Raw genomic sequence first — 12,500 nt, 5'->3', positions numbered from 1 at the left:
GCACCAGGGAATAGATTTTGGCCAGCTCCTTAAACACATCGTCATCTGGGGACTTGCTGTATTCGCTCCTTCCCGTTGGGTTATCGTCGAACGGGTAATTCGCGACTAGTGATCCCCCATGGAGGTTCGCGCTTAGTACGAAGGGAACCTCGTCGATCCATTTCATCACTGCCAATGTCTCCAACTGGGGCGGTCCCGTAACACTCTTGAAAAACTGATCAGGGAAATTCCTGTTCAGGTCAACATTGTTCGCGTTACTCCGCCCTATGATCCAGTCTTGCCGGTTATTCCCCTCGGCCGCCAGTTCATAACCATCAGGGTTCATGCTGGGCATGAGGTGGATACGGGTGTTATCGACCATCTTTGTCAGGTTTGCGTTCCGGCCGTAGTTCACACAGAACGCTTTCGCAAGATGCAATAGCAGTTCTCGTCCAACAGCCTCGTTTCCGTGCATGTTCGCAATGTATTTGAATTCCGGCTCCCCGGGTTCATGTTCCCCAGGGTTGTCGGAGATTTCAATAACCCAGAGCTTTCGACCCTGCACGGACTTCCCAATGCTGTACAAATTGGTGATCTTCGGGTATTGCCTGTGAAGATCTTGCAAGTAAGCTGTCATTTTCTCAAAGTTATGATGCGTCCAGTCCTCTTCGCCCAAACCACGCGTCTTTGCGTTGGGCCGCGAAAAAACTACAGTAGCCCTCAGATTGATAAAAAATACCACCAGGAAAGGCCATAGTTTGCTCATGGTGACTCCAAAGCACTGCACAATGCACGCAGAAGTCTGGTCAAAAGGCTGTGCGTTTTGCTCAAAGGTTTCTTACAATGTGTCCTTTCCAAACGCAAAACCATTTAACCTCGACCCACCCTTTCTAACGTCATGGTTGAGGCTGTTTTACCCCATAGGCAGGGCTACGGGTAAAAAGAGCTAAAAGGCGAAAATGATGAGAGCCAGCGTGGTTTCTGATTGGGCCATATCCTTTCATCGCCACCTGCAATGTTTACCATGTAATTTTACGGTGAATAACCCCGATTGAGTGTTCAAACAAAAATAAACAGGTAGCTGGAATAAGCACCGAAAACAAACATTACTCGATAGCCTCTTCAGCTACTGTTATCCATTGGCTTCCTTTGACAAGCTGGAGTACTGGAATAACCGCTTTAATCCCATGTAATACGTTATTTTAATCTTCAGCCAGTTGGGTGACGAACTTTTAACCAAAAAAAAATCTTTTGTTAAGATGAATTAAATGCATTCGTTACCGAATTTCAATTAAAGTACTCGGTTTCTCAATTGTTTTCCGTAGTTTTATTTATCTTGTCGTACACCAAACCACATGTAGTGTCAATTTTTATTCTCTAAAATAAATTGACCAACGAGAAATAACAAATCTGTTTGATCATCAACTAGTAAATTCTTGTCAAGTACTTTATTGACAACAAAACGGTTTTGTTTATATAAATATCCTGAGCGTTGCACGGTTCCCGGCTATACCCCATTATATTTACAACGTAAAAATCTATTTACAATGTTTAAATGTCACTTCATCGGCCTCCTTAGCTGTTCCGATTACAAATGAAGGTACCCGACGTGCTCTTACAAATAAAAGACTGGCGTCTTTACTAAGAATTCGTTACTCTTTCAGAATGAGGAACAGCTTGGCTGCCAAGGTTACAAAAAAAAAAAATAAAATAAAAAAAATAAAAAAAAAAATAATAATAATAACAATAACAATAACAATAATAATAATGATAAAGATGACGACTACTTGATGTCACAAGCTTACCAAGGGGGGTGGTGGGGGGGAAGGAATACAAAAGGAGGCATGATAATGTGGGTGGGTAAATCCATTGGTTGTTCTGCGGAAAGCGTGGAGACACTGCAGGAAAATACTGGTATGAGCACAAACCAAGATGTGTGATCAAGACGCAAGAATTTATCCCGCCTTTCATAAACATGCGAACTTCAAATAAACCATTTCGTGTTTTGTTGTCGTAAACCACTGAAGTTGAACGGGTCGGTAGGTCATGTGCAGAATTGTGATTGGCTGATTTCTTCGCTAACTGTTGCGGCAACTGTAGTTGAAGGCAGTGAAAACGAAACCAGTGATATGGAATTTAAATTTCGGAGTACTCATATTTATTAAAGGGGGCAACAAAATCTTGTGGGACTTTGGCGTGAAATGTGATAATGTGATCGAGGCTTCGACTAACGGCGGTTGAGAGAAACCAAGATCATAGACGTAGCTTTACCTGGAGATGCACGGGTTTGTAATATAGAACAGGAGAAAATTGAGAAATGTCAGTCATTGAAAGATGAGATAGTTCCAATGTGGAACATTGGGGCTTTGAGAGGAACAACACCTTGATTTGTGAAACATGAAGCGAGTCTTGGAATTGACATAATGGTCGAGAATGTCCAGCTTTGCTAGGCATGGCAAGAGTGTTGAGGATGGTGGTTTGTTATTGGGTACCAAGGAGAAAGGAACTGGGAGAAGTTTGTCGGCTGGCTGTTGTCTGCACTCACAGCGTAAACGAGAGCCACTGACAAAGACAACATTAAAAAATTAATAATAATAAATAACAATGCAATAATAAAAATGTTACTGATAATAATAATAATAATAATAATAATAATAATAATAATAATAATAATAATCATCATCATCATTGTCATCATCATCATCCACTGATTAACCAAGCCTCGTTACCAGGCACAACGGTGACGTCATGGTCGAGGACGACAACTGAAAACTGGACCGCGTTAAGCCTATACACTGAGAAACATTGATGGTATAGTGGTAGCCATTGGTGCTGCCTCTAAACTCAGTGAGGATGGCTGACACTTAGCATGAACCATTTCCGAGTTTGTCTGTCTCCTCGTCAAAGCGAGTCTAAGCGCGGAGTTTTTGTGATGGTAATTACTTCTACTTTAAATATGAATGAAAGCTAATTTTCATTCCCGACTTTCTAAAATCCCATAATTCACCTCTCCTTGTTGTCTATTTCTCTTGGGACATGAAAATGTACCAAGAAATTTTGAAAACAATGCCTATGAAATTTTTTTGGGGGGTAAAAGAGGTATATTATGGGATTCCAAAAAGTAGAGAATAAGAAAAACTTCGCACTTTGCCTCGCTTTGAAGATGAAGCAGAAATGAACTCGGTAATCGCCTCATTACACAAGGGGGGCCTCGCGGCACTGGCTTTCGAGCCAGCGATTTGACCATTTGTTCGTTGCAAGTTTTTGATTCCGGACAAAATCAATTTCCGGTTCGGTTCGGGTAGAGTCACAAAGGCGTCTCTTCTAGTTTGTTTAGATCCGGAACGCGTCCCGTAGATTTACCCGTGTGCTCCATGGGCGGAGTCAGCGGTTTCAATCCAGTAAAAGGAGTACCTAACTTCATGTTTGGATCATCGTTGGTCGATTCGCTGACCGAAGGAGGACGAGAAGCTTTTCTTGGCAAGGGCGCCAGAAGTTCGCCCGAGGGGCTAAGAGGTCTGTCAGGAAAAGGGAAATTTATCGGCTCCGATAACGTCTGTTTGTTCACATGTCCTTGAAGAGGAAAAGATGACTGTCCTGACCATGGTGACAGAGATCCAAGAATTTGAGATTCAGGGCTTTCACGTTTGGCCGGCGGCTTGCGTGTGGGATAGGTGTTGTGCGATAGATGAGCCAGGTTCTTGTGCTGGAGAGGCTGGAGGCGAACTTCACCCAGAGGTTTATGAGTTGAGCTCATAGTTAGCGGCCCAAGATGAGACACGTTCTGAGCAATGATAAAAAAAGAACATTCCAGTGAGAAAACAAAATATAAATAAAAAGAATCGATTTTCGTTGAAGCTCCGTTAAACTGTTATTAAGGGTCCGGTTGTTCAAAAGCCGATTAACGGCAATCCCAGATTAAAAATTAACCAAGGAATTTATTTCTCTTCTCCCAGATGCTGTTCAACGCTGACATTCGGCAAAACTTGATATTAGAGGAAGTCAATATTGAAAAACAAAAATAAGCGAAAGAAACTCTCACCAAAAAAGTTGAAAACATAAGACAAGAGTTTACGCTAATGCTGGATTAAGTTAATCGCCTTTCGAACAACCGCGCTAAGGGCTTTAGGATCTACGACGGCGACACCTCCAAATATGACTTTGCACTGTTGTAAGTCTTTCGCAACTATTCCATCTCGTTCACGTCGTGTAATGTGCACGAAGTATCCTGAAAACATATTGATGGTTTGCATCTGGGAAGACCTTAGACAGCACTCACTAGCGAACCTTTGAAACGAACAGTTATGAGTGAAACGCCAAAGAATTAAGATTCCCTGCGGTGGCGAATGTTGCATTCTTTGACGGACAAATTGTTCGGTTGCAAAGGAGAAGATAAATGTGTTTAGTAAGAGTGTTTTGGACATCCACACTTTGATACTTCGAGCCGATTTATGTGGGCTCACTGCCGCATGAAATGCCATTATCGGCCGCTACGATACAAGAAAGCACTGCTACTTATTATCTAGCACTGTCACTTATTTATCTAGCACTGTCACTTATTTATCTAGCACTGCTACTTATGTATCTAGCACTGTCACTTATTTATCTAGCACTGTCACTTATTTATCTAGCACTGTCACTTAATTATCTAGCACTGCTACTTATTTATCTGGCACTCCTTATTATCTAGCACTGCTACTTATTACCTAGCATTGTCACTTATTTGTCTAGCACTGCTACTTATTATCTAGCACTGTCACTTATTTATCTAGCACTGTCACTTATTTATCTAGCACTGCTACTTATTATCTATCTTAATATCAGTTATTTGCGCGGGCTCTTAAAGCTACGCAAGGAAGCAAGATGGCCGACACATCGAACGTAAAAGGCGTAGAAGCCGACTGTAGTGTAGATGACAAGGAATGATTACGTTTTTGCAAACGTTGGCCGTGTAGCAAATATATTTGAACAGACTTAACTGATTAGACTGTAATGTGAAGTGCTAAGTATCTACTAGCGTGCGAACGAAGACGACGACCGCCGGGAATACGTCTGCGTTTGCAGGCTAGCTTTGTGGCGTCCGTCGTCGTTACTTGCTCCCTATTGATTACATGTAGTACCTTCTCACTGGACGGTAGTTTTCCAACATTTTTATGAGGTCGCATATCAAAGGACTGCAAAGATAAAAAAAAAGAATATTGAATGGATGAAACTTGTACATATATTGCAAAACAAGGGATGTATTTTTTTAATTTCTTGATACACCCACGCATTTTATTTCGTAACGTGATTCCACATCCATTATTTTTCGTACACCCCGCTTGAATATTGTACGGACTGAAAGTCTGGCGAGTGCTTGTTAAGGTAGGCTAGCAGGGAAAAGTAAGGCAAGGTAAGGTAAGGTAAGATGCACACGAACCGTTACAAGTAGAGTGAAGTGACTACGAACATGGCTGATCCCTTCCCCCACCCCCCACCTCCTGAACAGGATGCCCAAGCAGTAGGTCGCTGATACCCATCTAAACACCCTACCTCGTTCCCAGGGTCTCTCTTCTCTGCCTCCATTGTCGTTGAGAGAAGACCCTGGTTCACGCTGGTCACGTGTCTCCCAGAATCTGGGAGGTTGGCGAAATGAGTGTTAGGGGATGGGTGGCAATGTAGGCTTTGTTGACATTGAAAAGAAGGGAATCAGCACGCAATTGCTTTTGAGGAAAGATAAACATTGACAAACCTTTTGCCAGCCGTATTTTATGTACTACACATATGGAACCCGATGTGAAAGAAAAAAAGTTGTGGTCCAAATTGATCAGACGCCACAGAAAATATCCTCACGTTATTCAAGTTTTCATCCGTGTGAAGGTCCGGATCAACGAAGAATGCTAATAGTTTGCGACAATTTTAAAGGAAAGAAGATTTTGTCGTGCAAGAAAACAAGCGAAACGGTTATCCATGGAAAACAAACATGTTCAGCGATCAGCCGGTGTGTTGTTATTTAAGTTCTCGAGTCACATATCGACCTCAAATCCATCAAATCAAACTGTATTAGCATGTGCAGGTATTTCATTTTGTTCTTTGATTTTCGTTTTTCTTTCGAAAGTTAAACAACGTGATTGCTAAGGTCGCAATCTTGTACGGCGAGTTGACAGTTTGACTTATGATATTTATGTTTCAACAACTTCGTGTAAATTGTCGATGTCGTTAAGATTTTTTTTACCACTGCACCGCGCTTTAATAGCGTGTATATTTTTAGTCGCAGTAAAATGAAAGAGACATTTTTATCAAGCAAACGTAATGTTTGGTGTATTCTTTTATGTTAGTGTTTGTTCTGAAGAAGCAACTTTGGCTACTAACGAAATTATTTTTTTTTAAGGCGAACGTCAATCGCCGCTCGACATTGAAGTCGTCTTGTCGATCACAAAAGCTCTTGCTTTAAGTTTGACCGCTTTTGTGGGAATTCATCTCCTGTGGGATTATAACATCAGCTCTTTTGACCTTTTTATTTTAGAAATGCCTTGTTAAACGAATATTTTTTCGCCCAGGTGCGGTTGCGGGATCAAAATATAACAAAAACACTACCCTAGTGGAAAAATGTTTGTCGACGAGTGCCACGTGACCAGCTTGAACCAGGGTCTTCTCTCAACGACAACGGAGGCAGAGAAGAGAGACCCTGGGAACGAGGTTGCTAAACACCTGCGGAAGACCTTAGACAGCAATGACCAGAACCAGGTTGCTGACCAGCGGTTTTCGTTAAAACAATGGTTTGCTGGGGGTGATCAGTCTCGCGGGCTCAGGAAACCTGGGTTGTGGTCATTGTTATTTAAGGTTTTTCTACACCTGCCTAGGTGAAGAGAGGCAGTGTGGAGCAGAGCCTGGGCTCGAAAACTGGACCCTGGACTCGGGACTCTGACACACTGACCACTACACCACCCTGCAAAGGTTGTTGAATTGAAGCGTGAACCATTTAAGAACGATTTAAATGTATAAATCACTCGACCAGTATATTTCTCGAGGTCACCAATCCACGTGCGATCGTATTTTTACCTGTACTTCAGGGTTCCTACTCCATTCTCCAATTTTGCTCAATTCTCTGGAAAGATAGCAAACGAAGAGAGGTTTCGTTGACAATCTACGATTGTGATCTGCCACTTGAAATAATAGAAAATATAACGGCGTATTCGGTTTCCTCTTTCCTTACCCTTGAGAGTCTAAATGATGAAGTTTAGGCTGTCCAGGAAAACTTGACACCTGCATATCAAAAGAATGACATTTTTAGACACAGACGTACGAGACCACAGCTCACGAGATGTTATACTCCATCGCAGCCGTCTTTGGGATGTCACGAAACGCTCACCCCTTTGACATTAGCTACTATCAAAAAAACCATAATACTCTTTGTTTGTCCCTCAAAAAGTTTGCATAAGTATTGTTTTTATTTTCTCTTGGGATTTGCAATGGACCCAAGAGAAACTGGAAACAATGCTTATGCAAACTTTTGGAGGGACAAATAAAGAGTATTATGGTATTTTCGATACTGGCTAATTGAATCCATTTTCAATACCCCCTCTCCCCCATTCAAGCAGCGTCGAATGACAGGAAAGCGTTTAAACGCCATTGGGGGTTGGGGGGAGGGTTGAAATATCGAAATTTGAAGGTTTTGACGGCAAATGAACACACAACAACGAATCGCCTCTTCTGAATCTATACTCCAAGATCCCTCATGCTTTGACCAAAAATTAAACAACGTGAACGAGGTGGAAAAATCACGAAAAACTAACGATTGCGCGATGATATTTGGAGGTGACGTTGTCATTGTTACATTTTAGCAACTTTGAGGTCATGCGGAGGAAAAAATGAACACCTGACGATAATTTTCAATTTTCTCTCCAAGCGGATACTAATTTTTCCCTGACCATTGTCTTAATTAATCGTCGCCAGGCAGGATAAAAGCATAGAACCTTAGCCAAAAGAAGACAGACCTGTTGTAGCTTCTTCTTCTTTTTCCTCTTGTCTCGTTTATCCAGCTGGCTTACAGTCATCGCGTTCCTTGGCTGGTTTTCCTCGCCTTCGTATTCTTGCCTCCTGAGACGATTCCAAATGCAAGCCGTGTTCATCTACAATGACTTTGCAATAGTCGGAACAAATTCGACCGTTCCGACGTATTGAAACGTATGACCTTCCCCGTTTAATCTTGTCAACCCTAATCTGTCAGTTAGCCTAATCCTAGATCTTTGCTTAGTATAGGTGATCACATGAGGCTGAGTACTATTAAGGATTAATTGCACGAGTGTTTTGGAAATTTTCCAAAATTGCCCGAGTCGTGAAGCGACGAGGGCAATTTGGAAAATTTCCAAAACACAAGTGCAATTAATCCTTAATAGTACGAGGACTCATGCGATTACTTGTTCATCAATAAAGGGCAAAATTTATACGTTGCTACGCAACGGATTAACCAATCATTGACAGGTAATCAAGCCCTCTCTTGATTACCAAAAATGCCCTCGATTAAGAAAAAATGCCCTCTGTCTCAGCCAATCAGCGCTCAGTAATTTTGCCCTTTATTGATAAAAACCTAATCGAAAGATAGAACTGACCTCGCACTTATCGTCTCTTATAGACACAAAATTCAAGTGGCTTCAATGGCATCCGAACCCATAACCTCTGCGATGCCGATGCAATGCTCTAGCTCAACTGAGAGCTATGAAGCCCACCTGAGTGGCTTTATAGCTCAGTTGGTATAGAGCATTGCACCGGTATCGCAAACGTTAATACACTGAATCACTCTCGTCAATTACGAGTTCAATAAGCCTGCAACCTATGGGCTGTGTTACACTGCTGATTGAGATATACTTATGAAATACAGTGCTTTTAAAGTCGCCATTTGAGTTTTGGAACGGGAAAGGTCTTCAAAAAAAACTTAACTAACTCCAAGCACAAGCGACATTACCATTGTGATTCTTGGCGCTGTTTGGTGTGTTGTGATGGCCCGTATTCAAAGGTTGATGTGGGTAATTCTGATTTGGAACTTTTCCTTTCCACGTTCACGCCCATTTGAAAGGAATAATTAGAATGATGAGCTTCTTCTCGGCTGGAAACCGAAACGGAATCTGAGGACAGATAATAGATCCAAATTCACATTAATCCGAAAATACAATATCCCATTCGTCTTTGGGCAGAACCGGGATGGAAAAAACAAGAAAGTAATATCTTAATTTGAAAAATAATCCACTACGCTTTCCTCGTCCTTACGCACCAATTTTTCTCTGTTTACATAAGCAATTAATTGCTATGTCTATCATCAAAAAATCAAACCTTTTTTCCTTTGGATTTCAAAACTCTGTAAACTAAACAAGTGTCCCAAGTTTTAAGCCTTAATCTCAAAACAAAACTTGTTTATTTTAACTGGAATTTTCCTATTTAATGGTCCGCCATTACTAACTTTACAATATTGAGAGAGCTGGATTGACGAGAAAATGACGTCAAAGACTCACTAGTTTAAGAATGCAATGCGTTTGTTCGCTACTGAATTAATGTTCAGAACAGGAGCAAGAGTTTCGGGCTTTCAAATTTTTAAACTCGTGTTTTGCATTCATAATAAACTGCGTTTACACGCTGAAATTTTAAGCTATTGAGTGAATGACATCACTTTTCCCTAGATCCAACCCTCTGAGGTCCAGTCGGTCAGTTTTGAACGTGAGTAATGGCGGACCGTGAAAGCCAAAACTTACACTCAAATTTAACAGCCTTTGGCTAAAAATCAAAGCTCAAAATTCTGCCAGGCAGGTTTTAAGCAAACACCCTTTCAAAATCTGAAGAAATAAAGGAAGCGATTTTTTTTATCCTAGTACCACTTTAAACCAAAACACGGGAGCGAAATCTGCGTATCCACGTAATTATTAGGGAGTTTTAAGATCTACGAGGGCGAGTTCCGTGAGGATGTCACCTCAAAATATAACTTTGCAATAGCGATTAGGGAAGTTAAGCAACGACAACCTGCAGCTGACGGCCACGAGAACGTCACAAATTTGCATCTTTAGTGGTGATTACAATAACGTGAATTTCTATTTCGAGATGACGTTTCGTTGCCGTCGCCATCGTCGTTGCTTTAGTTCCCTATTAGGACTAGGGAGTTTAACAAACCACGACGGCTACGACTCAACAACGCCACAAAACAATAATATCATTGGTCAAAAGAGCATAAATAATCCAGCTGCACGTGCAGCACGGATTTTAGAAAGTATGCTTGCGGTCCTCTGCATAACGACGACGTGAAATCACCAAATTTGAGTTTTTGACGACAACGTAAGCATGCAACAGAGAATCCTTCATTCTCTCTTTTCACTCTGAAACCGCTCGTACCAATTTATTTTTAGGATACTTCGGTGACCGGAACCAATTGTCGTTTTGGGACGTTTTCGTTGACGACAGCGTCGTAGATCTTAAAGTCCCTAATCATGAAACTCAGAACGCGCATTCGTGCATCAGTATTGTGAGCACGCTGATGACATAGCTTTAAGTAAAGGCTACACAAATCACCGCTAGCTTTGCTGAAAATTCATGCACAGCTGTTTCGAGAACTTGATTTTTCCTCGCCATGCACTTGGGAATTGCCAGACTGATTTGTTGTGCGGCCAATTCTTGTGCTTCTTACTTGCTCTATCCATTCTTTTTTTTTTCCCGTGCATCCAAATTAACTTGATAAAGGCAAGTTCAAGCATGAAAATAAATCCTGAATTTAATCACGCGACTCCAACCTCGTTCCCAGGGTCTCTCTTCTCTACCTCCCTTGGTCGTTGGTCTTTAAATGAGGCTAGTCTTGACCTTGTTATGATACAGACGGGAAATGAGGCCAAAGTGAACCGGGTCGAGTGGGAGTTTACACAAATGATACAGGATTTTTTCCGGTCATTTTGGTTGGAACGGGAAAAGAGGAATACGTCTGAGGATTTCCATCTTTTTCGGAAACTTCCCGGTAGAATAAGCTGTACCATTCGAATTTCCAACCGGAATCTTCGGTTCTTGATGACAAATGATAAACGCTCCAGTTTTCAATTGCGTCGTAAAACAAATACCAAAGGAATTACTTCGACCAATCAAAGCGGATGCAAACAGCGTAATGAACCAATCCGAATGCGTAGCAATTCCGTGTAACTTGCTCAAAGCGCGGGAAAAGTCGCGCGTGCAAGTCGCAATTGGTTTTGGTTTTGCCTTCCATTGGTTGATAAACTGGCGCGAGATTTTTAAACCAATCACCGTGGGTAGCAATTGCGTTCGCGTAAATTACTTTCGACAGTCATTTGAAAACTGCTCTATGGCCTTATGACGGAATTGCTTGTTGATGTATTTCTTTGCGTGTTTCTCATTCCCTTCCTAATATTTACCTGCAAGAACTGTCATTCCCTGTCGATCTTGAGCTCCTTTTTGTTTGCTTTGCTGCTCTACTACCTACAATAAAACAAATTTCACAATCTCGGGGTCGTTAGTTTACAAAAGAGTGGTCTGCGAGTAAGCGTACATTAAATTAAAACTAAGGTGCTTACGTTGGCCAATCAAAACAGACGCAGAAAATAAGCCAATCACAACGCAAAGCAAAACCATGTGGCCAACGCTTTGGGCGGGAAACTTGACAGTGAGCAGTATGTCGCAACTCACGTTTTCCTTTCTTCTGACTGGATGAGAACGGCGTGGCGCGAAAGAAAGAAAGAGTACCAATGTTGATTTCAACGTCCGAAAGACGCCGATTTTTTTCGGAGAAATTATAAGAGGATTCGATTTCCTAAAACCTCTTCATTCCAAACATGGGCGTCGGAAGTTAGATGAATATAACTGAATACATAAGAGAACAAAGAGTGCAAATAGCGATTCCAACAAACCTCATTTCTCGCCATTATCTGTTGAGGTCTGGATTTGACTGAAGCCGAACCATCTCTGTCCTTCTTCTTTCCAAGAATAACAGACTTTGTTTTTCTGATTTCTTCTGCTATCGTGGATAAACCATACGGCAGCTAAAAGGCGGAGAGGCAGACTGTAAGGTTTAGCTCTCGATAGCAATGGAAAGATAATAAAAGATGAACCTTCAGCCTGCGTCAGGCGATTTAGCGAATTTAAGACGCTTCTTTCCACCGGGGGAGACTTTCCAATGGTCGTTTTGAATATGGACACGCGAAAACCTGGACCGTAGTCAAACGAGAACACGTCGGAGGGGGGAGGGGCTGAGGAGAAGGAGTGAGAAACCGCCAACAATCAACCCCTGAACAGAGAAGAAAAAATTGAAAACGTTGTGACGCGACCATCCAGACGTGAAATCTAACGAACAAGCCTGGCGAGGATTTCGCCAAAAAGTATAAAGTCTGTAATGTCGGTTCTACCGCAAAAAACATGCATTGTATTATTTTCCTACCGGTAACCGGGATGAAGTCACCCTGCGAGCAGTGCCTCTCTAAAAGGGCGAGCAAGAGGGGCTCTGAAGAAATCGTGTCAAGTCTTTTAAGTCGCCGCAGCCCACGTTTCTGGGTTAGTCACCC

At 41.9% G+C, this 12,500-nt stretch overlaps 2 protein-coding genes across 2 annotated transcripts in view; both read right to left on the bottom strand.

Moving 5' to 3' along the window:
• The window catches only part of LOC138015017 (carboxypeptidase D-like), a 7,434-nt gene extending 6,131 nt beyond the window's left edge, over positions 1–1,303 (bottom strand). The window contains exon 1 of the mRNA XM_068861912.1: positions 1–1,303. This exon is cut by the window's left edge and continues 248 nt beyond it. Within this exon, the coding sequence (XP_068718013.1) occupies positions 1–745 (745 nt within the window). The 5' untranslated portion in view covers positions 746–1,303.
• Positions 1,284–12,500, bottom strand: part of LOC138015016 (cyclin-dependent kinase-like 2) — a 30,170-nt gene continuing 18,953 nt past the window's right edge. The window contains exons 15-22 of the mRNA XM_068861911.1: positions 11,850–11,981; positions 11,358–11,421; positions 8,924–9,083; positions 7,956–8,058; positions 7,175–7,224; positions 7,021–7,066; positions 5,100–5,153; positions 1,284–3,763 (exon numbers count right to left, since the gene is read on the bottom strand). Coding sequence (XP_068718012.1) covers positions 3,287–3,763; positions 5,100–5,153; positions 7,021–7,066; positions 7,175–7,224; positions 7,956–8,058; positions 8,924–9,083; positions 11,358–11,421; positions 11,850–11,981 — 1,086 coding nt within the window. The 3' untranslated portion in view covers positions 1,284–3,286. The remainder of the gene's footprint in view (positions 3,764–5,099; positions 5,154–7,020; positions 7,067–7,174; positions 7,225–7,955; positions 8,059–8,923; positions 9,084–11,357; positions 11,422–11,849; positions 11,982–12,500) is intronic.

This window comes from Montipora capricornis, chromosome 9, assembly GCF_036669925.1.
Source record: "Montipora capricornis isolate CH-2021 chromosome 9, ASM3666992v2, whole genome shotgun sequence".
NCBI lineage: Eukaryota > Metazoa > Cnidaria > Anthozoa > Scleractinia > Acroporidae > Montipora > Montipora capricornis.
The sequence above is the reverse complement of the archived record's forward strand: the minus strand, read 5'-3'. Positions and strand labels throughout refer to the sequence as shown.